Source organism: Mesoplodon bidens (genome assembly GCF_964165515.1).
Source record: "Mesoplodon bidens genome assembly, chromosome: 13".
Classification (NCBI taxonomy): Eukaryota; Metazoa; Chordata; class Mammalia; order Artiodactyla; family Ziphiidae; genus Mesoplodon; species Mesoplodon bidens.
The window spans coordinates 1,185,029-1,211,205 of NC_138169.1; the positions used below are offsets into that span (position 1 = coordinate 1,185,029).

Here is a 26,177-nt window from a genome sequence, read left to right on the forward strand (position 1 = left end):
TGGGGAGAGCAGGTGCCAAATGAGGGCTGGGCCAGCGCCGGGAGCCAGCGGGAGCAGCTAGGAGCTTCTCTAGCCCCAGCCCGGCCTCGTCACTCTGGTCCAGACCAAGCCCCTGAGTCTGACCATCAGGTCACGGTCAAGGTCTCAATGTGCCCCCTGGCTCCTCTCCCACCACAGCCTGACCTTGGAGGAGCCTGTCTTCCTGTAATGACACGGCTTCACTTCAAACATCATTCTTAAGACCACCTTGGGCACTCATGGTCCTTGCAGAGGCCGCAGTCCTTGCCATGCCACCTCTGAGCCACGGTCCCGCCCTCCGGTTTGGGGGTAAAATCAGACTTTGGGCAGGACTGGCTTTAATTCTGTTTAGAAAGGAAAGTGGCTGTGATATGAAAGATTTAATGAGGTTAGAGATCTAGAAGGAAGTGGAGCGGGACTAGATTACCGGGTTGAACGAAGGCCGCCATCAGAGAGTGCAGGGACGTCCCTGAGCGACTTCCAGGCCAGACAGAGGTAATGCACTCAGTGCCCGCACGTGGTGGGCAGGGCCGACAACCAATCTTAGAACCACATCTGTCATCCTTATGCAGAGCAAGGGGTAGGTGTCGTCACGGGCCATGGAGGGGGCCCCACCCACAGCCGGGGGGCACTGGGAGTGCCCACCGCACTGCCAATCAGCCACGTCAATCGCTGGGCTCCCCTCGGCTGGGCTAAGGCGCTGACAGCTGGCCCCCTCCCTCGTGGCTGCCTCTCTGGGGGGCAAGTGGATGCAGGGGCTGCAGACGAAGGCCCGTGGGCCGTGTGACAAGGACACCTGCCAAGACAGGGCCCCATGCGTGTGAGAAGGCCAGTGTGGCTGGGGGGATGGGGGCCAGGCTTCCTGGGCTGGGCTCCCCAGCCTCGGTTCATCCTTGCCGAGCTGCGACTGTGGCCTCACACAGAGGGACCCCGTGGCTGTGGACCAGAGTGCAGACCCTCTCGGCCAGGCTGGCGGGCTCAGCGGAGGGGAGCGCATGGGGGGCGGGGCGGGGTCCAGAGGGTCCTCGCTAGCTGGGCATGTCCATCATTGGTGTCCAGTGTTGGGAAAGAAGCAAAGGCCAGAAAAATCTACAAATGCTCAGTAACGGGCCGACCAAGGGTAAACACAGGGCCCGCTCAACGCTGGCTCGCCCTCCAGGCTGTCCAGAAAATGCAAGTTCAGTGCAAAACGGCAGAGGGGTGACTGCAGACTGTGCCAGAGATGTGAGAGATTGTGCACTTGAGAAGACCCTCTGGAAAGCCTTGGAGGAGGGAGGATCTGAGGGGCTTGGGAGGACAGCCGCGTGGGTGCAGAGTGAGGCTGAGCGGGGCTTCTAGGGCGCAGGAGGCCCCGGGGCCTCTGCAGCCCTCAGCGCTGCGGCCACGACAACCCTCTGCGGTTTGCGCTGTCCGTGAGGCCGCTGCGAGCAGGAGGACAGGGCAGCGTGCTGCAGCGGCTGAGTGTGGCCCCCAAAGACATGCACACCCAGAACCTCAGGATGTGACCGTATTTGGAATTAGGGCCTTTGCGGCTGTGATTCAGGATCTCGGGGTGAGTGCACCCTGGACTGGGGGCCCAAGTTCTATGACTGCATCCTTCTGCACAGAGGAGACACAGACACGGGGGTGGGGGAGGGAGGCCACGTGACCACGGAGGTGGAGATGGCAGCGATTCCACGAGCTACGGAAGCCTGAGGCCACCGGGGGCAGGAAGCCTCCTCTAGGGGAGTGCGGCCCTGCCCACACCTGGATGCCAGGCTCCCGGTCTCTGGGACACAGGAGAACAACTTCCTATGGTTTAAGCTGCCCAGTGTGTGGTACTGGGGTCCGCTGAGTGTGCGGTGGGCACCCTGACCAGCCCATCCCTGAGGGGAGTGGGTTCTTAGCCGGTGTCAAAAGCAGAAGCCACGAGCTCCAGGTATCAGGAGGGGAGTGTGGGCATTGAGCACACCCGTGTATGTGCACACGTGAGTGCCCGCGGACTGCACGTGTGTGTGACACTGTGGGCAAACGCGCACGTGTGCGGGTGTGAAGGCGTGCGTGTGCGCGCGTGGGAGCACGCGTGCGTGCGACGCAGGGCAGGGGCGTGCGGCGGCTGCCTGTCCCCAACCGCGTCTGCATCTGCACGAAGGCCACGGAGGCCTGGCTCACTTCAGCCAGAACAACGGCAAAGCCCTTCCTCTCGGGGCGGCGCCTCTGGTCCTGCTGGGGACCTGGGGGCACAGCGCCATTGTGGCGCTAACCCAGCTCTCCGCTGTGGCAGGGCCGGGGCGTGCAGGGACAGGGTGGGGGTCTCAGCCGCCCTCTAACCCCTGCCCCGTCTACCTGACTGGTCCTCAAGCTCTGACCATTTCTGAAAAAGCATCTGCTTGTTTTGCGCGCTTGGCCTCTGCCTGTGCCCTGACCGATCCCGTGGTTCCCACCTGCCTCCTCACCTGCCCCCAGATAAGGACCACCCACCTCGGAAGCCTGCACCAGGCCCCTGGCGTCCCCGCCCAGTGGGGCCCCCTCCCAGGCTAGCAGGGCAGGTGTGGTCTGAAGGCGCTACGACCCCTCCGGGCACAGAGGGGTATGGACACCCCAGGGCCAGAGGACAACCCCCATGTAAGCGCCCAGGCAGCCCGGTGCATCCCTGCGGGAGCCCGGGGAGACCTAGAGGTGGATGTGGGAGCTGCCCGGGGTCCTGCTCAGCTAGTTCCGGAAAGGCCAGGGTGGGGGAGGCGGGAGGGGCAGACGGCCCCCACCGTGGAGGTCTTCCACCTTCTCTTCCAGCCTCCTGGCTGCTCCTCCGCCTCAGCTTGCCCATTCAGCTGGAAGGTGCAGGTTCAAGTCCCGCCTGGCACTTAGGTCTGTGTGACCCCAGCAGGAAGTTAAACTCTCCGCACCCAGCTTTCTGCTGAGCACAGCGGGCACTCCCACCTTCGCTGCTGTGCTGGGCCTCGAGCTACACGGCGCTCGTGGACGGGGCCCCTGGGGTCAGTGCCCGCCCCCCATTCTCTGTCCCTGGCGGCCATCACACCTGTCTCACCTATGCTGGGACACCCCTCAGGCTCCTCAGACCCAGCACCTCCCAGACTGAGACCCTCCCCTACCTCTATCCCGTGGCGTCCTGCGGGCCCCCACGCACCCAGGGCCGTCCCAGGTGAGCAGTGGGGTCCTGAAAGCATCAGCGGGCTCTAGCGTCCCAGCCAACAGGCCCTAATGGGCCTGGATGGCCCCAATGTGATCACAAGGGTCCTCATAAGAGGGAGGCAGGAGAGTCAGAGAAGAAGACGTGACCTCAGAAGCAGAGCTCAGAGTGACGAGGGGAGGAAGCTCCAAGCCCAGGAACATGGCAGCCTCCAGAAGCCGGCCAGGCAAGGAACCACGTTCTTCCTGGAGCCTCCGGAAGGAACCAGCCCTGATGACACCTTGGTTTTGGCTTAGGGAGACCCATTTTGGACTTCTGACCTCCTGAACTATAAACTTGAGCTGTTTTAGGCCACCCAGTCTGTGGTAATTTGTTAGAGCAGCCGTAGGACACAAGTGCCTCTCCCACCCCTGCATCCACAGCCCAGGCCTCCGCCCTCGCCTGCTGGGACTCTTACAGTAGCCTGACGGTGCCTGACTCCCCTGAGGCCTCCGGTCGTGGCAGATCCTCACGCTGTCTCTCGGGTTCCTCGCTGAGGGTGGGGCTGGAGGACAGATGCCACTTCAGAGGGTTATCTGGAGCTGACTGAGCTGACGCGTGCAGGGCCCAGGAGGCGCGGGCTACGTTTCAGTCATCAGATCGTGGTCCTTGCTGGGACCTATGTGCCGCCCCAGTGCCTGCCTGGGACCCTCAGTGAGCAAACTGCCAAGGCCCTTCCTCTTCCTCGGGCAGACCCGTGGGAAGACACGCTCTGGGTGGAGCAGCCCTAGGTCACGGTGCACAGCCCTGAGCCCTTGTGAGGACACCCCGGTGAGGTCGCCTGTGTAGGACCCCCTGCACCGGGGAGCACCAGCTCCCTGCACCTCTGTCCCCCCAGCACCCGGCCTTGGAGGGGTGCCCGCGGCTGGGAGACAGGAGGACGGGTGAGCCTCCTACAGACTACGGGAAGGTGTTCTCAGGAGTGGGGCTGGGCCGGCACACGGAGGAAACCTCTGTGAGCAGGGACGCTCCGAGGGCAAGCAGGGGCGTCCCGCGGGAACTGGGTGCGGCGGCGGTGGCATGGAAGGCAAGTGCCAGCGGGGTCCGGGATGCAGAGGGGAGCTGCCCCGAGACGGGCGGCAGGGACGCACGCCGGGCACTGCTCGGAGCTGCTGTCGGGCTGTCGTGCCCTTTCCTTGCTGCCACAGGGACCTAAGGGGTGGGCCCGGCGAGCCTCGTGTCAGAGGCGAGAAGGCGGGGTCTCAGAGGAGGCCCCCCTCAGACATCGGGCGGAGGCGCCTGGACCGGCGTCTGTGCTCACTGCAGACCGAGGGCCCCGAGCAGCGAGGCTGACCCGGGGCCTGGGGGGCGGATGCCCGCCCGGACATCTCAGCAGCCAGCGCCGACCCCCCGAGCCCCGGCCTCCACCCCGGGCCGCAGGCACCGCCACGACCCCCCGTTCGCAATGCTTAGCAAAGAGGAGACCAAGGCTCGGGGCTGGAGGGCTGCCCTCCGAGGACGCCCGGCCCCCCGCCAGCCGCCTGACGGCCCCATCGACAGCCCCATCCCCAGCCCTGCCAGTTCCCGCAGCCCAGTGCGGGGAGCACGTCCTGGCAGGCTGGAGGGGCGAGCCTGGCAGGCAGGCCAGACAGACACCCCTCAAGAGAAGCCTGGGTGCTGGCCGGGCCGCTCAGGCAGGCGGCAGCCGGCCCGGACCAGCAGGCTGCCTGACGAGCCCCACACAATTTTTCACCCCGTATTTTTCCAATAAAACAGCAGTTAGACACCAACCGCAGCCATCTGGCCGCCCGGCTCCGGAGCCTCCTGGCAGCTCAGGCCGCCTTCCCCGCCAGCACTGAGCGCCCGGAGCAGGGCCGGGGTGGGGCGTGGGGAAGCACGTAGGGGTTCTATGGCGAGGGGAGCATGTCAGCGGGCGGGGGGCCTGCATCCCAGGGCAGGGCCTGGTCCCACAGAAGGGGAGGCGGTGGAGAGGTTTTCCATCTGTCTGTCTGTCTGCGTGTCAGCCTCCGGGGCTGGGCTGGTTGGAGAGGCCTCGCGGGTTTCCGACTGTCTATCCGTGTCTGGGAGGCACACTGTCCTCAGCGTGTCCGCACCTCAAGCCAAGAGGCAGAGCCCGAAGCCGGCGGGCAAGGGGCGGGCGGGCCGGCAGGAGCCCGGGGCCGGGGAGGCAAGCAGGGCAGGAGGAGGTGCAGCTGCCCTCAGACCTGGACCTCAGACGCTGGCGGGTGCGGGGGGAGCAAACTGGCCGGGAGACACGGAGCCCTGGTCTTCCTGCCGCCCTGCCCAGGAGGAGGCCTCCTTGGGGCTGCCTGCCTGGCATGCCATCCCCAGCGCCCAGCACGGGTGTGGAGTCAGCGCCCACAGACCCCGCACACGGGGCTCCGCCCTCACTCTCCCACCCCACCTGCACACCCAGCTGCGTCTCCTTCGCCAACCCGAGCAGCCCGGGGGGCTTCTGACCGCTGCTTCCAGTCTGCTGTGCACCGAGGAGCGTGACAAGTCAAGCCTGTCCCAGCTTCGTTCAGCCTGTTCGCGGCCAGGCTCCAGGGAGGCCAGGGCACTGCTGTCGGTGGACAGTGTTTTCCTTGCCACCTGTGTTCTCGCGGCCTCGGAAAGGCAGGGCTCTGCCCCTGAGCGCCGCAGAGGGCGGATGCCTCTCTCTGCTTTCCCCGCCCTATGGGGTGGGGAAGGCGGGGGATGGTAACTTTGGCCAAGGTCCCAGGCAAGTGTCCACCCTGGCCCTCTGACCTGTGCCTGCTTTTGGACGGGCCCAGAGGAAGTTACTCATTGCCCAGAAACCCAGCTCGGGTAAAGGACAGAAGGAACTCCAAAGGTCTCTCCATACCCACCACCCCAACTCAGACCCAAACAGCCTCGAGTAACCGGGTGTCCCTGCCATGGAGGAAACAGAGAGGTCTGGACCGCAGGTGATAGCCTTGGTGCATAATTAGTGTCCCTGGGGAGCACTGCCAGGGTGAGGCTGTGTGCCAGGAACCTCCCAGGATGGTGGCTCCCCACCGCACTTGGATCAAAAGCTGAATTTCTGGCCATGACTGTTTACAATGTGGCCTCTATGAGCTCATCCCCTCCCTCCCTCCCTCCTTCTGCTTTGGCCCCACTGGACAGTTTACATCAACATCATCCCTGCCTCACCACGCAGGAGGTGATCAGTCAGGTTGTAAGATCAATGATGTGGGAAAGGGGAGTGCAGATAAGATGGCTGGTGCTACAGCTGCTTCTGTGGATTAAGAGGTGACTATGAGGAAGGGAGCCATATGCCAAGAACGGCCAAAAGCAGAGAGACAGGAGCCTGATGACCACACACAGGCCATGCCAGCCGGGAGGGTCCACATCCGGGCCTTTAGGTGAGAAGTGCAAACTCCTTCTTTAGTCCAGTTCCATTACAGCTTCCTCCCTGACCCGGGGCCATGCGGTAGACAGCTGGTGTCTGCACCTTGAAAGCCAGGACAGGGGTAGGGAGTTTATCATGTAGGCAGCAGAGGTCTCTGCATCTTTCTGGTAAGGGCAGAGATGTGAGCTGGCGAGCAAGGAAACTGTGCCACGCCCAGAGGAGAGCTGCTGAGGGCAGGGTGAGGGCAGCTGCAGCCTCCAGACCTACAGCCCAGGCAGCCACGCAGGGCCTGGCGAGTCACAACAGCCCAGCCAGTGCTGACCACACACATCCCCGTCCCGGCGGCAGAAATACCAAGATTTGTCCATGCTGGTTGGTGAATAGCCCTGGGGCCCTAGAGGGGGGCCCTATCCCAGGGGGCTGCTCTGGGAAGCCCCAAGACCTCCCCACCACCAGGCAAATCTTGGGCTCCGTCCAGGCCCCCTTCTCCGAGCGGCACCATGGTCAGCTGCATGGAATCTCGGCCCTGGCCTCTGGCCTGCATCTCAAGCTGTCTGGAACACACCCTAGTGTCCCAGAAGCCCCATGTGCTCATGAAGAAGGCAAACTCGGGTGACGGGGAGGAATCCTGTACCTTTCCCTGGCTCATCAGCCAAGAGGCTTTCTGCAGCATGGCCCGGCTCTGCCCACTTCAGGGGGCCCATCGCCCCACAAATGGCAGGCTCAGTCACCCTGTGCTAGCCCACTCAGAGCTCACCATAGCCCAGGAAAGGCACCCCATCACTCACGGAGCAGGTGGCGACAGTGGGAGGCTTCTCTCTCCCTCCCCTGCCTGGGCCCCACTAAGGCCTGCCCGCGACGGAGCCAGGGGCGGTCACATGCCCATATCGCCTGTGCAGCCCACTGGGGGCCCACCGCCATGGCCACGCCGGGGCCCAGTCACCATGGGGAAGACCGGGGTCTGCCCCTCCTCCTGAGGCCCCCCGGCCGCCGAGGCCCGGTGAAAGTGCCACGGGGTCAGCCCCAGCGCAGAACCCAGTCTCTCCCAGCAGAGGCCTCTGGAACTCGGACCCTGGCCTTCCCAAAGACCCCCAGAGTAGGGTTCTTCCCTCACACTGCACAGGGAATCGCCAGAAGGAACTGCTGGCTCCAGACCCCACCCCAGGCTCGACCAGAGCGAGCTCCCGGGCCACCCAGGCCACCCCCAGTGACCGTGCCTGCTGTGCTCGTCAGTCCTTGGCTAGGCTGAGCTCGGGGCCACTGCCAGTGCGCGGGTGGGCGTGAATGCAGAGGAGGCCAAAGCCACAGCCTCCGGCTAGCCCTCGGTCACAGCCTGCCGGCCTCGGTGCCCGGGGTTGACGGCCCTGGGCAGAAGTTCTCGGCGTGCCTGGTCGGAGCTGCCATGTGGGGCTGTGCCTTGGCTCGGGCCCTTCCAGCGCCTGGTCTCCACTCCAGGGTCCTCGCTCCGGCAGGAGGGGTGGACTGAGGGGTGGAGGGAGAAACATGCCAAGACCAGTGCTGACCAAGGGGCCCCTGGACAGAGCAGTCAGCAACCTCAGGGTCTCAGAAGCCCCTCCCCACACCCCCTTCAAAGCAGCCCGTGGCCTCAGAGAGCGTTTCCTGCAGATTTGCAATTAAAGGAGGTGCTGAAGGTGATGGCCCAGTGCAGCACTTTCCCAGGTGCTGCGATCTAGTACATTAAAGACATCAGGAGTGGGGCTTCCCTGGTGGTGCAGTGGTTAAGAAACCGCCTGCCAAGGCAGGGGACACGGGTTCGAGCCCTGGCCCAGGAAGATCCCACATGCCGTGGAGCAACTAGGCCTGCGAGCCACAACTACTGAGCCCGCGAGCCACAACGACCGAAGCCCGTGCATCTAGAGCCCGTGCTCCACAACAAGAGAAGCCACCGCAATGAGAAGCCCGCACACCACAACGAAGAGTAGCCCCCGCTCGCCACAACTAGAGAAAGCCCGCGCACAGCAACGGAGACCCAACGCAGCAAAAAATAAATACATAAATTTATATTAAAAAAAAAGACATCAGGAGTGACAGCTCCTGCAGAAACGTGGCACCTGTCCCAGTGCCCACCGGCTGCCCAACACCCTGCCCACTCACAGGACGGCTGAGGGGGGAGCACTCGGGACCACAGACACTTCCTAGCTGCCCTGCCCTCTGGCCACCTTCCCAGGACAGTCTAGACCGCAGCAAGGACTCCACACAGGGCTTCTGGGCCAGCTCACCTTGGACGGCGCACCCGCACCCCCACCCCCACCTCACCCGTCCACACCTGCTCCTCCTCCAGTCACCGCGCGACTCCAGTCCCCCTCCCGGCCCTTGGGATAACCGCTCGCCCAGCCCAGACCAGTGCCCTACCTCATGAGGCTGGTCATCCGGACCCCAGGCATCCTCTGCAGGCCTGCCCTGACCCTGAGCACCCTGCTAGCCAGCCTCTGGGTTCCTTCCACACTTGCTCACGTGCTCATAGGCTACTCTGTGCTTGAGCGTGAAGCCTATACGAGGGGGGCTGGCCGTCTGGCTGTCCACAGCTCCTGCCCACGCAGGCCAGGACACACCAGAGAGGCAGCAACTGAGGCTCTCCCACTGCACAGACCCCCTGACGGGACCACGTTCCAGTTCACAGAAACTTGCCTAGACGCCAGTCGGTATTCAGTGCCCTTCCACCCGCCTCACACGAAGAGCCCTCGGGCACACTGGCCCCACCGCTGGACACCTGTCCTCCTTGGTGCCCAGCGCCACCCCCGGGGGGCCCCACCCCGAGGACGAGGGGCTCCACCACGGCGGCGCGGCCACCTCCTGCCAGTCTCACCACTGAAGGCTCTTCAGGTGGCCTGCTGGCTCGTTCACCAAGGACGGCGTGCCCAGCCTGCCCGGGTTCCAGCTGTGTGACCTCGGGCAGGTTCCTCACCCTCTCTGTGCCTTGGTCTCCACTTCTACATCAGGTAGTGACAGTTCCTGCCCCACAGGGCTTTGGGAAAGTGAGTGCCCGGCGCCTGCACCCGCTGGGTCTCAGGCCTGTTGCTGCTGCTTCTGGTCGCTGCCCCCGAGAGCCAGTCCCCAGTGGTGCCCCCAGCTGTGTCCCTGCCCACACACAGCTCAGCACACAGTAGGTACTCTGCGAATAACTTCTGAGCCAAGAGCTCTTCCCCTTCCCCCAGGACACACAGGGCCCTGCAGAGGGCCAGGACCAAGGTCTCCTGCACCCCAAGGGCCAAGGCAGGAGCTGCGGAAAGGAACGCAGAAGGATGCCGGCACCCCTGGAGGCCCCTTGGCTGTCCCTGTGCTAACTCTCCCACTGCGTAAATCCCGAGTTAGCAGAAACTTCATTGTTCCTGAAAAGCGGGGGGTAGGAGGGAATTGCGAGGGGCCAGGCGCTGTTGCTATTAGCGGAAGTCTCCGTTTTGGGGTGATGTTTACGGCCCCCAGCATGGAAATGCAACAGAGTGTGGCCCCCGCTCTGCCCACGGCTCCCCCATCCCAGGGAACCCTGGACTGAGACAGCTGCTGACAGGCCAGGAGCTGAGGCTCGGTCCTGCAGTCCCAAGGGGCCCGGGCAGCGTCCCAGGTCCCAGCGTGGACGTCTACCGCATCTTGTCCTCAGCCAGGTCGGGGAGGTGACCGTCACCCGCACACCCCACAGGAGAACCACGACCTTTCTGCCTGCGGTCCAGGTCAGCAGGAGGGGCAGGTGAGGGGGGGAAGGCTTACCTTGTCATCCCCGTCGCTCTCGCTGTCGCACTGCAGTGGGGGGAAGAGAGAGAGAGAGGTGAGTCAGCGCCCCACAGGCGGTGTCGGGTGCTAGGGGCTGAGAAGGTGAGAGTGTGGGAGGGGCCTGGGCTGGGGGGGAGGGCCAGAGGAGGCGACTCGGGGCCTCAGGTGTGGGATGGGGGTGTCCCGAGCCAGCAGGACCAGGGGCCCAGGCGCCGGGAGCTGGGAGGGATCTGGGGGCCTAGGCAAGCCCTGGTGGGAGCTCCACTGAGGACCTGGGCAGGGGGCCGGTCGTGGGGGTAGGCGAGGCAGAGGTGAGACCGAGGAGTGCACGTGCCCAGGCAGATGCAGACCAGCACCCGCACGCCCCAGCAGGCCGGAGCTACCCGGTTACCCCAGGAAACACACGGAGCAGCCCCCGCCCCCTCAGGCTCCCCACCAGGTGCTGAGCTCTCCAGGCAGTGGGGGGGGCCGCGGTGGGATGCGAGGGGCCCTTGGCTGCTTATGAGGCCGACGGACCAGGGCTCAGGGCAGGGACTCTGGGCACCGCCTGGGCAGGGAGACAGAGAGGCCCAGCCTCGGGTGGCCTGAAAGGGCCGCAGGGAGGGCAGGGGGCCGTGAGGGCTGGGACCGTGGAAGACAAGCAGTCAGGACAGCCTGTGCCGCAGGTGCTGCCTGCCGGGGTGTGGGCCACCTGCTCCCCCCGCCCGCCCCTGCAGATGCCCCAGCAGAAACCGCTCCACGTGTTAGCGCAGCTGGTTAAGGGAAGATTGTGAAAATCGTGCAAACAAATCCTTGTTTTCCATTTTCAGTGAGCAGAGCTTTAAAAAGAAAGCCTGCTCTAGAAACCACAGCAATTTCCCCCCTAAAAGAATATAAACCATAAAGAATCTCTTCCCAGCAACTGTAATTGTGACACGTTTATGTCAAGTGAATTATATTGCTGAAAATAAATCTCCCCGGGACGCACAGGAGGGTGATGGGCCCCAGGCAGACATGTGGAGGTGCTCCACAGACACGTGCTGTGTCTGTGGGGTCCTCCACCAGACCCGCCCTGGGGCGAGGGCCGGGGTGGGTTCAACGACAGAGTTTACCGAGTTGTGGCCACCTGCCTCGTGCTTTATCAGCCACTCACCGCAGGCGGAGAGTGACCTGGGGACAGGGGGAATGGGCATCTGGGGGGATCTTCCTGAGGCTCACAGCAGCCCCGTGGACCCTCTGCCCCCCAGCCTCACACTGCACCCTGCAGGGCCTGGCCCAAGACCTCCAGGGCGGGTGTCCCTTCACAAATGGCAGAAGGGGCCACGGGCCCAGTCTCCTGGCTGTACAACCACGGTGAGAGGCCAGGTCCGCCCCTCATGGCTGGCTGGCTCTAGCAGGGTGGCCGAAACCCAGAGACAGAGCAGGAAGGCGAGGAGGGGACGTGGGAGACGAGGCTGGAAAGGCGAGTGGCCGGAACATGCAAAGCTTCACTGCGCAGCAAGCTGGGACTGAGCTTTGTCGTGCGGCCACATGACCGGCACTTCCGGACGTTCTCTGTGCCAGGAGGGAGGGGTGGGGGGAACCGGGGGTCGTGGCCTGTGGGAGCGCGGCCTGGAGGGGGGCTGCGGGGGACAGGAGCCCCTCTGACGCTGCGGAATTAGCCGAGCTGCCAGACACCCCCAATCAGACCTCTTTATGCCTAAGTAGCCCTTGAGGTGGAGACTGCAATTCCATGAAACCGTCAGGGGGCCGGGCCTTGGGCGCAGCACACCTGTCCCTTGGGCAGCCTGGAAGCACCCCTAGGCCTGGCCCTGCTCCACCCCAGGCCCGGTTTCATCGCTTCCATGCTTTCGGACGGTGCCACTGGTGACAGCTAAGTGATCTGACATGAAGGAGGGGGTGAGGGTGCTTTCCAGCGAGTCCATGGAGCCTATAATTAACCAAACAGCTCACCGTTTTCAGCCAGCACAGGCTTCACATTATTAAGTCCTACTGAATTAATGTTTAACTGCAATAGAGTCGGAATGGAATGAGGCAATTAATCAGGACAAAGAGGGAAAAAGAGCCCCATCTGGGAGCTGCCTGAGCGAGGCGACCTTCACGGGGTTGGGCTGGGCTGGGCGGTCCTGGAGAGCGTCATCCTGGAATGGGTGGGGGTCCAGGAGGGGAGTCCACAGAGCAGGGGACAGACCCTAGGCCCCAAGGGGTGTGCTAGGTATGGTGGGAGCCCAAGACGTGGGCTCTGGAGCAGACGCCTGCTCTGACGCTGTGCTGCCGCCTATGCTGTGCAGCCCTGGGCAAGTGCCATGACCTCTCTGCCTCAGTTATGCTTCTGTAAAACAGAGCCAACAGCCCACCTACAGGATTGTTGTACAGCTTATATGAGTGAATACATGCAAAGCACTAGGACAGCGCTGGGTGTGTACTCATCACGATATACCGTGTGGTTGTATTTTCACCACCACCACCACTACCATCATCACCACCACCATCATCACCACTATCACCACCATCATCACCACCACCATCACTACCATCACCATCACCACCACCGTCATCACCATCACTGTCATCACCATCACCACCATCACCACCACCATCATCACCACTATCACCACCATCATCACCACCACCATCACTACCATCACCATCACCACCACCGTCATCACCATCACTGTCATCACCATCACCACCATCACCACCACCATCATCACCACCACCATCATCACCACTATCACCACCATCATCACCACCACCATCATCACCACCACCATCACTACCATCACCATCACCACCACCGTCATCACCATCACTGTCATCACCATCACCACCATCACCACCACCATCATCACCACTATCACCACCATCATCACCACCACCATAACCACCACCACCATCACTACCATCACCACCACCATAACCACCACCACCATCACTACCATCACCATCACCACCACCATCACCACCACCATCATCACCATCACCACCATAACCATAACCATCACCACAACCATCACCACCATCAACACTCAATATTATTATTGTCTTCCAACTAGGCCGAGAATGAGGGGTTCCCCTTTGGAATGGCTGAAGGCCCAAACCTGAGAGTTTCGGGGGGATGTCTCTCAGCCCTGGAAGTGCCGGCTCTTGCCCCTGACCCTGATGGCTGGTGGCCAGAAAGGGAGCGCTCCTTGGCCCAGATGAGAGCCCAGTATCAACTCTATCCTCCCCTGCTTGCCCCCAGCCCCAATCCCACTCAGGAGGTAGCACCAGTTGCTACCTTGCCTACCAGTTCCTCCCAGCCTGGTCGAGACAGCAAACAATGAACCAGTAGGACCACTCATCCAGGACCATCTCCTCTGCCCATCCTTCAGTCAGCCCAGAGGGTTACAGTCCTGAGTGCACCTCAGCTCACCCGAGGGACCTCAGACCCCGTCAGCCTGAAGCCTGGGCCAGGTGACTCTAATGAGTGGCTGAGGAGAGGCACCCCGCTGGGAGCTCAAGACCACCCAGTGTAGGTCAGAGGCAGATGTCAGCTCAGGGTCCCGCATCCCAAAGCCCCAAAGCTCAGCTCTTCCACGTCCCAGGCCACCGTGTCACTCACGCTAATAGATGTGACGTGGGGATGCCCAAGGGTTAGCTGCGTGTCGCCCACGTTCATGGACGTGACGTGATGAGGCACCCATCCACGGGTGGACATGGCCTTGAGACACAGCTTGAGAAGCCATAAGCTGGATGAGGCTTTGTTTGGCCTAACTGGCCTAACTTTAAAAAAAAAATTCGCTGCCGGCTTCCCTGGTGGCACAGTGGTTGAGAGTCCGTCTGCCGATGCAGGGGACACGGGTTCGTGCCCCGGTCCGGGAGGATCCCACATGCCGCAGAGCAGCTGGGCCCGTGAGCCATGGCTGCTGGGCCTGCGTGTCCGGAGCCTGTGCTCCGCAACGGGAGAGGCCACAACAGTGAGAGGCATGCGTACTGCAAAAAAATAAAAAATAAAAAAATAAAAATTCGCTGCCAACATTTAAAACTCTGGAGATTTCTCATGAGACCCTGCGTCTTACTGAGAACGCGGAGCCACATGCCCACGTACAGCCCTGCCCAGTGCCAGGCAGGACTCCACTGGGCCCCCTCCGCACCCTCCTGACGTCCAGGGCCCGAGTGCTGGCCCTCGTCGCATGCTGGGGACATAGCCCCACGGTGGGTCCTGGAGCCCGGGGCTCCGTCGTGCCTTCACTCTCGGTAATGGTGGCTGCTCGTTTTACCTCTCTGAGCCTCAGTTCCTCGTCTGCCGAGACGGGGGGCCTCCGTGCTGCGGTGGCTTGGGGTTCAATTAGTCGGTGTGGGTGGAGAGCTCAGAGCAGCAGCTGGTTGGCAGTCTGGGCTCCATAAATGTGAGCCGCTGTCGTCGTCATCTCCACCTTCCTCAGTGTCGCCCCCATCATCATCGTCACCATCACCATCACCGCATCTTCATCATCACCACTGTCACCTTCGCTGTCACCGTGATCTGCCGCAGCTCCTTCTTCCATATCACCCGACCAGCCCTTGGAGGCACCTGAGCCATCCATGGCCCTGGGCACAGACACTGTCGCCGGACAGTGCCTGCTTCCCTGGGGGCACCACCTGCACAGCAGGTCTGGAGAGCTTGGCCTCCGTCACCGAGACCCTTCCAGAAACCTGGGCAGCTACTTGCTTGGGGCGAGGGCTGCTCAGTGGCCTCCACAGATGACGCGGCTGTTCAGCAGCCGCAGAGACGGGCCTTGTCCTGCCCTCAGAGCGAACGTTAATTACTGCGCGGCACAGCAGCGCTGAGGACGGCTGCCGCTCCCACTCCCCAAACAAAGGCGTGAAAAATTCATGGGCAGGGAGCCCTGCGCTGAGCCTGTGCCCCCAGCAGACGTGCCAGCACCCAGGGCTGGGCCAAAGTCACCCATGGGGGCGGGGGTGTCCCTCCTGATCGCTGCGGAGTCTCCACTGTGCAATGGAGACACAGGTCGAGGGGCGGCCGGGCGGCTGCTGGAAGGAGGGTGTGAAACCGCCCCGGCCCTTCTCAGGCGGCCCCACCTCCATCCAGGGGCCCAGCAGGCTCAGGGCCAGTGTGGCCTGGCGCCTGGAGACGGGGGTGGGCCGGGCCCGTGCCCAGCAGCAGGGCCTGAGCTGCACAAGGGCCCGCGGAGGCCCTGACTGCAGAGCTGCTGGGGGCCAAGGAGGGCCGGCCCTTCCCCCTGGCTGGGCCGGGCTCCCAGCGGGCAGCGTCACCTGCAAAGGCCTGAGCAGCTGCGAACTGAAAAAGTAGGCAGGATCCGTGGTCTGTGCGTGAGCGGAAGGTGACAGGACGTTCTGTTCAGGCCACCTGAGCGTGGTGGAGAGGAAGGGCTGAGCTGCTGGGCAGCTGGTGCTGACTCCCGCCCTGGGTCATAGCCATGTGGCCGGAGGTGTGCCAGGGGACGCCCTGGGAAGCCCAGGTGGCACCAGTCCTCGGCGCGGGCAGCGCTCGCTGGGCGTGTCCTCATGGCTCATGTGCGCCTTGTGCACACCTGAGCGCCAAGACATGGGAGTCGTGCTCCGAGGCATCTCACACATGAGCACCCGGCACCCTGTCCAGGGCTGCTCTACCCTAGCGTGTCCTGCCAGATGTCCCACGAGTGTGTGGCCCCTGAAGAGTCAGACGACCTGCCACGGGGCCACGCAGGCCCAGGAGCGGTGGCTGTGTGGACAGTCTGTGTCTGCGCACGGGACTCCCGCCCTTGGCCCACACGTCAGCTCCAGCTTATTAAACACTCTGCTTTTTGGAGCCGCTTTGGAAGAACTGGGGGAGAAGAGAGGGGCGTTGCTGTCTGGAGAGCAGAGGGACCCCAGCCCGGGCGGAAATGTCACCTTCGTTTCTGCTGCAAACGCTCTATGGGGATGTACGACACATGCCAATTAAGCGATTCAGCTAAAATACGGAGCCAAACGAGGAGCTGTGGACCCCGGCTGGGCAGGGGGCAGCTGGGAAGAGGCAGCAGTGCTTGGTCACGCTCTGGAGTGGGAAGGCCACTTCTCCTCCTTGTATGTGCACCTCCATCACGTAAAGGAGCACCGCGGCTGAGGGTTTCAGCCAGGCGTCCCCTCCCTGTCAGAAGTAGACCCTGGGGGCCCTCGGGGGCGGGGGTGCGAGGAGGGCAGTGCTGGGGCCTCCGCTGTCTCATCTGCGGAATGGAGTGCCCGTGGGGTTGTCGGGTGACCGGGTCTGAAGTGCTGGGAGTTGGGCACATGGCTGGAGAAGGCTGGCACCACCCTCCTTTCAAGGGCGGCTGCAGCCACCAGTGCTCACTGTGGCATAAGCCCACTTCACAGATGAGAAAGCAGAGGCTCAAAGGGTAAAGGGATTTATTTGTGGCCATATGCCCACTGAGCAGGGGCCGTGAGCTGGGTCCAGGCCCCAAATGGCCCTGTGCCACGGTCCACCTGCCCTAGAACCCCAGGCAAGCCCTGGGACCGTAGGGCTGGCAGGAGTGGGGGCAGAAGAGAGGCAGAGGCCCAGAAAACCGCAGGGCGTGGGGCTGCCGCTGCGTTTGCTCACTGGGCTTTTGCTTCCACACACTTCACTAGTCCCCACCACAGACCTACCTGCTTAGGGACGGGGAAACTGGGGCAGAGTGGTTGGGAGTCCTCCCAGGGCACGGATGGAGGGAGGGTGAGCAGGGCTCTGGAACCTACAGTCTCAACCTGGCCCATGGCGTCAGGGCCCCACGCCAGCGACTCCCTCGTGGTGGCCAAGACTGGACTGAGGTCCCAGTACTGCCCCTCAAAGAGCCCCTGGCCCCCTCGGCCCAGGAAGTCACAGTCGGCCCTGATTAATGAGGCATGATGCCTGGATGGTGGATCCTGAAAATCCCATTCTTGTTTACTCAGCTAAGTCACTTTTTGTGAGTGTTTAGGCTTTAAAGCAAGACAAAGCACTAATGACTCGATTAACGAGCAATTAAGTTACTGCCTCTGTGAGCAGAGAGAAGGTGGGGAGGAGACCACCGAGCAGGGATGCGCTGTGGGGACGCCATCCGTCACGGGGTGGGCGCAGCGGGGACAGAGGGGCCCGAGTCCGCCTTGGCCAGGTGCTCAGCCCACACGGCCCACCTGCCTGCCCCAGGCCCCTCCGGTCCAGGAGGGCTGAGCCCCGCTGCCCGTTCCCCTTTCCCCGCTCCTGCCTGCGCGCCTGTGCCTCGCTGGCAGGGAGCCAGAGGTGGCAGTGGGTGGAGCTCTGAGGGCCACAGCGGCCACCAAGCCTGGCTGAGAAGAGACGGCCCTGCAGCCGGGCCGAGAGTTTCGCGGGGCCTGAGAGACGGGGTGGGGGTGAGGGGGGCTGGGGCCCCTCCTGCACTTTCAGACGCGGCTGAGAGCTACCTCTGAGGGAAGCCACCGGGGACACAGTGCGGGGCTTGCTGGCAGCCGGGCGTCATCCCAGGCCCCAAGCCTGAGCTGTCGCTGTGGACGCTGCGGCTTCCGAGCGGCCAGCGCGTGGTCTGTCTTCAGTGGGGAGAGTCTGGGGTGGAGCCGGTGCCCAGTGAGAGGGGAGGCGGGCACAGCAAAAGCCGCCCCTCCCAACCCGCCAACCTCAGGAGGACCTGGAACAGAATTCCAGGCCTTCCCACGCCTGGCCTGTGCGACTGGCCTGTGCCCCGCCCCCCATACCCCTGCCAGGCTGGCCTTCCCCGCCCTTCCCTGAGCTGAGCTCGGGCGCAGTGCTCCACAGCCGCCTATGCAGCCCTGACCTCACCCTGCAGCCATCTTCAGTTAGTTGCTAATTTGTTTATCATCAGCGTCCTTCCAGTGAAACCCAAGTTCCCTGAGAACAAAGATCTCATTCCAGGACTTCCCTGGTGGTCCAGTGGTTAAGACACCGTGCTCCCAATGCAAGGGGTGCGAGTTCAATTCCTGGTCAGGGAAATAAGATCCCACATGCCACGCGGCAAGGCCAAAAAAAAAAAAAAAGAAAAGTACAAAGATCTCATTCCTGCAGTCCAGCGTGGGCAGGGAATGAGTGGCTGAATGGATGACTCGGGGGTGCACAGACCCCGGACAGCACAGGCAGGGAACGAGTGAATGAGCAGGTGGATGACTTCGGCCCTGACAACTGACCGGTCCACCCTCCTCCTCCTCCCCTCACGGGGTCTCGAGGGTGGGCATCCAGAGGGTCCTTTGGGTGTCACACAGAGAGGGGTTCTGCCTGTGCTGGGGGCCGTCCCCACAGCATTGCCTAGCACCTCACATAATTCTGGAATGTTCTGTCAGACAAAGTTCACGAAGCCGACAACCTGCTCAGTATCACCAGAGCCTTGACCCTGTTAGGAAAAACACAAAGTTACGTTTCATTTTCTCCCGGTGCAGCTCCCACAGATACCAAGGAGAACTGGGGCATCTCCTTGTGGGTAGCTTTTCCAAGAGCGACGAGGATGCGCTGTGGGCGCCCCATGGCCTCTGCTCTGCGCCTCCACGCCGGGACCCAGGCCTGGCACTCACATCGTGAACCAGTCGTTTTCCCCCAGCAACTTCTCTTCCCATCAGCTTCACCAAGGGCCGAACCCTCTGCTTTCTAATTCTATGCTGGGGTTTTGTGGTCCCCCGTGAGGGGCGACGCAGGATGTTGTGACAGTGGGCGCAGAGGGCAGCCCCGTCCTTGCGGGGAGCGCTCCCTGAGCCCTCCACGCAGGCTCCGCCAGCCGATTCGCAAACCTGCTGCCCCCAGCTGGGCCAAACGTGTCTGTCCCTGCAGCCCCCATCCTCCGCTCTATGCCTCATCTGTCCCCACCAGCAGCTCCTGGCAACAGAGCAGCAGCCACATCATTGCTCAGGACCAAGAGTGGCATCCGCCTCATTCCCGGGGCAAACGTGACGGCCCCAACTCTCCACAGGCCTCACGGGCCACCAGCTCACCTGACATCCCCCCGCCGCTGGCTGGCCACATCGTGACTGTAATTACACCTGCATGCATGCACGTGCACTCGCGCTGTTGTGTGCATGCACACACCTGTACACATACGTGCACACATGCCCAAGCACACACACACTGACACACAAGCGCTCACGTGATGGCTAGGGTCCCAGGCACTGTTCCCCTTAGGAGCGCCCATGCCGCAGGTACCCGGAGCGGCAGGGCCCCTCCCCCGAGCCTCTCCTCGGATGGCACCCTTGGACCCCGAGCCTCAGGGCGCCCTCCACACCCTCTCCCCCTCCTGCGTCACACGCTCCGTGCACCTCTGCTGACACGACCGACACTCCTCTGACTCGCTTACCCCCTGTGCCCCTCCCTCCATGGCCTCCACGACAGCGGGGACTTCTGGGTTCTCTTCGACCCTCTGACCTTGGGGCCTGGAGTGGTACCTGGCCCACAGCGAGGGCGCCACAAATACTTGGGGACGGCCAGCAGTCGCCGCGTTAGGACCCACTTCCCGCCCACCCCCAGCCCCGCCTGAGCTGCAGGGGAACAGGCGGGGCCTCACTGCAGCTTTCGGCTCCATCTCAGGGGCCTTGCTGGGGCCTGGGGCCAGTCCCTCCTCCACACCCAGGACGGTGGGTCGCGCCAAACCCGCTCCCCCTTTTCTCATCAGCGGCTCTCCCCGCAGCCCGCGCTGGGCTGGAATGATGAACGATCCCACGTCAGGAATGAATAGAAGATGGCCCCCGGCCCCGCCGCCCGCCGCTGACCTTTCTGGAGTCGACTGTATTAATATATTCTCCTGTTGTCAGAGTCAAAGCGCTAACTGCCTTATGAATTATTTATCAACACAAGAAGTCTTAACCAGAACAGTGTTAACATTAATTCCTAACCTTCTGGGTCCCGGCAGCCCCGCCTGTTCCACATAATTGAATTTCACTCCCAGCGGCCTGCCCGTCACCCACCCGCTCCCCAGAATGACCGTCCCTCCAGCCATGGCTCCTGGCACACGTGGCCGTGGCCTTGAGGGGCTCCCTAGAGCCTCGGCGTCCAGCCTCTAGGGACAGGACCAGACTGGACGAGAGTCCTTGGCTTGTGCTGCCTGCAGGTGCGAGGGGGGCGGGGCCTCCAGGGGCCTGAATTGCTCAGGGTCTGCCCGCACCCCAGGTTGGGCCAGGAGGGGCGGCTGCCTGCTGCATCTCCGCCTCTGCAGCCGCCCTGAGGTGGGAGCAGGCAGAGAGGGGAGGGAGGCGTGGGGCCGGGGGCAGAAGCTGCCGCCTGCCCGGAGGGGCGGGGGAGGAACTTGGGGAGGGGGCTGTGGTGGCCCCCACGAGCCCTCCCAGAGCGCACTGCAGAGTGACCACGCTGTCCAGAGCTGGGCCTCACCCCCCCACCCCGCAGGCTGCGCTCTGGAGAGGTCCGCAGCCAAGCGCCCCTGAATGCCCGCCCTCAGAAACGGTCATGGTAAATGCTGCTGCCCTAAGCAACTAAGTCAGGGCAACTGGTTACTTAGCAACCGATGACAAACACACGAGTGAGAAGAAGCTCGCTGGCCTGGCGAGGGGTGTCCTGAGGTGGCAGGGCCACATCGCGGCAGGCATGGTCCCAGTCGCCCTCCCATCGAGGGCCGAGGCCCATCCCCTCCCCTCGGACCTGGGCTGGCGTGGCTGAGCCGACCAACGGAAAGCGGCACATGTGCCACCAGGCCAGCCCCAGGGCTGCCTTGCCCCCTGAGAGCCCCGAGCCGCCCCACTATCCCACAGGGAGACCCCCGTGGAGGGCCTCGAGCTGCCACGGAGAGGGTGGGTCCATGCCCACCCAGGAGCCAGGGGTGTGAGTGAGGCCACCTTTTGGCCTGCCACCCAGCTACGGGGGCAGAACGTCCAGAGCTGAGTGCACAAAGCAGTGGGATATGACAAGACAGCTAGAACACATGCAGCTCTGGGGGCCAGTGGTTTCTGGAATGTCCCAGAGCCTTCCACATGGAGAGCCGGGGAGGGGAGGGACCTCGTATGGAGGCCAGGGGCTCGGCATCGGGATGGAGGAGCCTGCAGGGCAGGGGCTGGTAGGGTGTCCGGGGTAGCTTCTCCTGGCAGTGCCTGCAAAGTGCCCAAGGGGGGCCCAGATCCAAGGCCCACTGAAGGCCTGACCCCGCAAGTGCCGGCTGCGGGTGTTCTCCCGTCCGCGGCTCCATAACGCTGGGCGGGCTGGTGCGTGTGTCTCAGCTCCTACCTCTGCAGCGGGCTGATGCCTCTTTGTGGGTCTGCTGCCGGTTTGAAATAAAATAATGGGGGGTGGGGGGGAGCCTTTTAAAGATGGCTGCAAAGTGCCATGGAGACTCGAGGTTTTCTCACGGATGAATGCGCTCTCTTGCCACTAAATCCGACCCTTGCTCAGATGACAGCACGAGATACACACGGGTGACACCCATGTCAACCCCGAGGCCCGGACAACCCGGCCTGAAGCTTCAGGCCCCCAGCGAGCAGAGGGCCTCGCAGCTTCCAGTCCGCCTTGCTGACCAGTCCCCAGAGCTCCCATGGAGCCACCCACCCAGAGGAGCGCCAACGTCTGATGTGTTTGGGCAGCTGGGACGAGCCTTGCTGAAGCCATGGGCTGGCGGGCCCCTCCCTTCCTCCTTTCGGGCCCCTGGCGCACCTGCACCCCAGCTTGCATTTGCCCTTGGCCCGACCTCCCTGCTGGCTCTTCCTGGGACGCTGCCCCTGACCGCTGGCACAGTTGCCCCCAGATGCCCTCCGCAGCAGCCAGCACTCTCTGGAAGCACCTGCCGCTGATGTATCTGCCTTCTCCCACCATCTCCCCACCAGGGCAGGGACCCCAAGACTCGCTCTGCTGTGCCCCCAGTGGAGCACGGCCCCAAGGGCAGGCGGCGCAGAGGCCACAGGCCTCAGGGATGCCCTCGGCAGACACGTGGAGTGTGACAGCGACCCGCCGCGCAGCGCACAGAGTAACAGCAGGTGCCTGGCGGGCTCGTGGATTCTCCCCGCAGCCCTGTGGGGCGGGTTCCGGGACTCCACTGTCTTACAGATGAGAAGGCTGGGGCACCGGGTGGCACCCTGCCCGGCGTCTTCACCTCCTCTCCCGACCTGAGACCCTGCTAGGCCCTGCCCAGTGGGCCACTCAACTGGCAGTGCAGCCTCCAGGCGGGCAGGGGCTAGTGGCCTCAGCTCTGCCATCCCTGCTCCTCCCCTGATCGACACCTGGGGGCCACACGTGACCTTCCCGGAGGTGGCTCCAGCGTGTTCCTGATAGAGCAGAGCTAGGAGCCAGAACATTCACCAACCCGGAGGGCCAAGCCGTCCTGCTGGGTCAAGCACCCAAAGGCCAAGGGGCCTGGAGGCCCAGGACTCCCAGAGGCAGGTGGCTGTCCAGGTCTGTGCCACCCCAACCTGACTGTGACCCGTGGGCCTCCCCACAGCACACGCTGGGGCGCTGCTTCATGAGAGGGCGAGCAGCATCCAGCAGTGGGGCAGAGGGAGTGACGCGGGCCCAGGGCCAGGGACCCCCGGGGAGCACGGGACGCCTCCTTCTCCCACCCCAGCGTCTGGCCGGACAGAGGGTGGCTGCAGGAGGTTTCCTGGCCGGGAGGCCAGGTCCCCAGGACCCCAGAGGGGCCCAGATGCTGGAGCCTGCCTGCTGCACACCCCGCCCTGGCAGGCTGACCTCTGTGCGGGACAGCAGAGTCAGGGGCCAAGGACCCAGCTGCCTGCAGAGGATGGCCACAGACAGAGGGGCCCAGAGCGCACCCACGGGAAGCCCCGGCAGGCAGACCTGTCAGGTGCGCACGGCTCCACTCGAGGCCGCCCGTGCCGGTAAAATCCCGAGCCCTTGACGGCTCCTCCGTCTACACCAGCAACCCCTCTAAAGCTAGCACCCGCCCCCCCTACCAGCAGCACCTAGGCCTACAGCACCGCGCACGTCACCTGCTTCTCTTCATCACTTACTCTGTCCCTGCTCTATCTGGGGCCTAGTCCCCTTCTAGGAAGAACCTGCTGCCCCCCTGCCTAGGGAGGCCCCCCACCCAGTGCCCGCTCACAGGAAGCTGAGCAGAGGCCCTGAGGGCCACGCCCTTCCTGGTGCCACATCCACTGACCCAGGTCAGCGACGAACGGTCCGGCTGTCCTGGGCGCTCTCCCCTCCTGGCCCTCCTCCCAAAGGCGAAGGCCCCCAAGGCGAACACATCACGGTCTGCTTCCCTGGGAATAACAACCGCGGATGTACCCACATGCCACGTTCAGAAACCCTCACAACTGGCCGAGGAGGCGGTGCTGAGCCCCCTGCCCCAAGCCAGGCCAGGAGAGGTGCCGGATGACAGGGGCAGCGGGACACAGGCTCTCTATCAACCCACAGGGAAGGACTTCCGTGTCCTCCACCTGGTCGAATGTGGGGCACAGCTGCACCCCAGGACCCTGAGAGGTGGGCTAAGTGAAGGACAGACGATGGAAGAATGGACGAACAGACGGATGGATGTATGGGCAGACGGTGCCTCCTGACAGAAGGCTGGCTGGGCACAGGCTGGGGTTGCATCCCAGGTGAGGACACTGCCCACCGCACACCCGCCGTCCCTGGCGACCCCTTCCCAGCGGCCGGCTGAGGACTGTCCTGTGCTCAGAGGTGGGACGAGGATGCAGTTCCCGGCTCCAGGGAGAGCCTGACAGGCTTTTATTGCTTTTGTACAAATTACGGCTGCTCGGAAGTGGCCCAAGGAGCAGGGTAACGGATGTCGTAAACCCGCCTCATGAAGACGGAGCCTGCCGCAGGCTGCGAGTGGGGGCAGTGGGGCAGGTTAGACGAGGCCAGGCCGCCAGAGCGTGCAGGGGGCGCCGCGGGGGCTGAGGGCGCCGAGCCGCTCCCGCGGTGGGCGCGGGGACAGGCAGGCAGGCCTCAGGACGGCCCAGGGGCACCCCGGGCGCCTCTGCCAGCCTGCAGGGCTCCGCCGCGCGCATCCAGCAGCCCTCCCGCCCCGAAGGCTCATGAGAGCCGAGTCCCCCACCACATGCTGCACCTCATCTCAGCCACGATCGCCCCTGGCTTACGGGCAAAGCGGGCAAGTGACCTGCAGGTGGCCAACCAGGTACCCCGTTCCCAGGGGCCACCCGCTCTGCCCTCCCGAGCCCCAGACCGGGGCTCCCAGAAGGCAGGGCTGTGCCGCTCGCTCCTGCCAGAGAGGGTGGCGGGGCAGAAACCCGAGTGTGGAGCCGGGAGCCCCGAGAAGCCCGTCTGGGAGGGAAGGCAGGAGCCGCAGGGCGGCGGGCACGTGCACACGCGAGGCACGGGACATGGCCCTGCCGTCATGGCTACAGCACAGCTGGCCTCGGCCACCGCCACACCTCACAGGGCTGCGCGCGGGCTGATGCTACCTGTCACACACGCATGCACGGCTGACTTCCCGGGCAGAAGCCGCTGTGCCCCGAGTGTGAGAGGCCTCGTCAGAGTGGGTAGGGGCTCCGGTTGGTGAGCAGCCTGTGCCTCCCCAGGCTGCCCAGGTGCCTGCACCCCTCTCATGAGGTGTTGACACTCCGACCAGAGAGGGGGGGCATCCACAGTCCCTCCCCACGAGCCCAAGGGGTGCTCATGACAACAGAGCCTCGGGAAGCCATGTCGTGCCACCCGGAGCTGAGGGCACACCACTGCTACTGCTTCCTCCTAGCTCTCGGGACCCCGGTAACCAGCCACCACGCTGGAGGAAGCCCAACCAGCCTGCCGGGGGAGGCCCACGTCAGAGGAACTGAGGCCACCAACCACGAGCTGGCACCAAGCCCCAGACGGGGGAGGAAAGGAGCCTCCCGTGACCCCCAGATGTCGAGGTGTTTCCTCGACAATGAGCCCCGGCGCCCCGCCTCCCCACCCCTCCAGACAGACGTCCTCGGCAACAGCTGGCTGGGCACAGCGCCAGCCTGGGCCCTGCCAGCCCTCGTGTCGGCTCTGTCTGGGCCACTCCAGCTGCTAGTTTTAACTCCGCCCTATTGCCCAGGCTCCGAGGGGAAGGGACCAGCCAGGGGCGCGCCACAGGCCGCAGCAGCCCCCTCTGTGGCCCCGGGAGAGGGCGCCAGCTGGGCCTTGACATGTCTTATTCACCCACTTGTGCCAGGAACGCGAGGTGTGGAGGTCCCTGAGACCCGGGGCTGGTGCTGCAGTGCAGGTGCTGTGAGATTGGCAGGCTCTCTGCAGCCCGGCCAACAGCTCAGAGTTCATTTCCAGAAACCCCCTTGAGGCAGTCACGCCCATCAGCTAACGATGCCTCGTGTGTATGTGTGTATGGGGGCCACCCCGGCAGGTTTGGCAGGTAGGGCCCCGCCCGACCCAGGCGGGCCTGGGCATCCTGGAGGCCGGGGTGCAGGCAGGTGCCCCTTCCTCGCAGCCTTCCGCCACTCTACTGGGAACCAGAGTTAGAGGCTCACTGGCCGCCCCCGCACTGTTCCCGACACACGACACACGTGGGCCCCCCGGCCCAAGGCCTACGCAAGGGCCGCTCCCTGTGTGTGCCTGTGCGTGTCGGGGCCGCTCCGGTGTCAGGGCGAGGTGGGGAGGCCTTCCCGCCACGCCAAGCAAACTCCTCCGCAGCGCTCACCACCTCCACGGGGGACACTACTTATCCCCAGGGCAGGGGCGTTGGCTGTTTGATTCCTTTCCAGCCCCGTGAAGGGCGCTCGCTGACCGGTGCAGAGCAGACGCTCCACCCAGGTGTGTTGAGGGGAGGAGGGAAGAAACAAATGCACCCAAGCCCAGGGGAGGGCGGGAGGACGGCGGCTCCGCTGAGACTGGCCAGTGAGGGCGGGAGAGGTGCCAAAGGCAGCCAGCTGGGTGCTGTGCCTCGGGCACAGGTGGGCGAGGTGGCGGGCAGGCTTCCTCCCATCGGTGACAACCAGGGGCCAGGGCGGGGGCAGGGCTGGGTGGGAGGGGACGGCAGGGACGCCGGGGTGTGGCCAGGGCCGGGGGTCCCTTAGCAGAGACCCTTCATGACAGTGGGCGCTGCAGCGGGTTCTCTGCCCCCGTGCCTCCGCGTCCTCATCTACAGGGTGGGCAGTCATCGC

The 26,177-nt window shown here is 63.9% G+C and overlaps 1 protein-coding gene across 9 annotated transcripts in view; it reads right to left on the minus strand.

The window, feature by feature from the left end:
- FBRSL1 (fibrosin like 1) overlaps positions 1-26,177 on the minus strand; it is an 84,033-nt gene that overhangs the window by 22,122 nt on the left and 35,734 nt on the right. For all 9 annotated transcript variants that reach the window (XM_081253389.1, XM_081253385.1, XM_081253384.1 and 6 more), the window contains one exon: positions 10,227-10,256. In XM_081253389.1, coding sequence (XP_081109515.1) covers positions 10,227-10,256 — 30 coding nt within the window. The remainder of the gene's footprint in view (positions 1-10,226; positions 10,257-26,177) is intronic.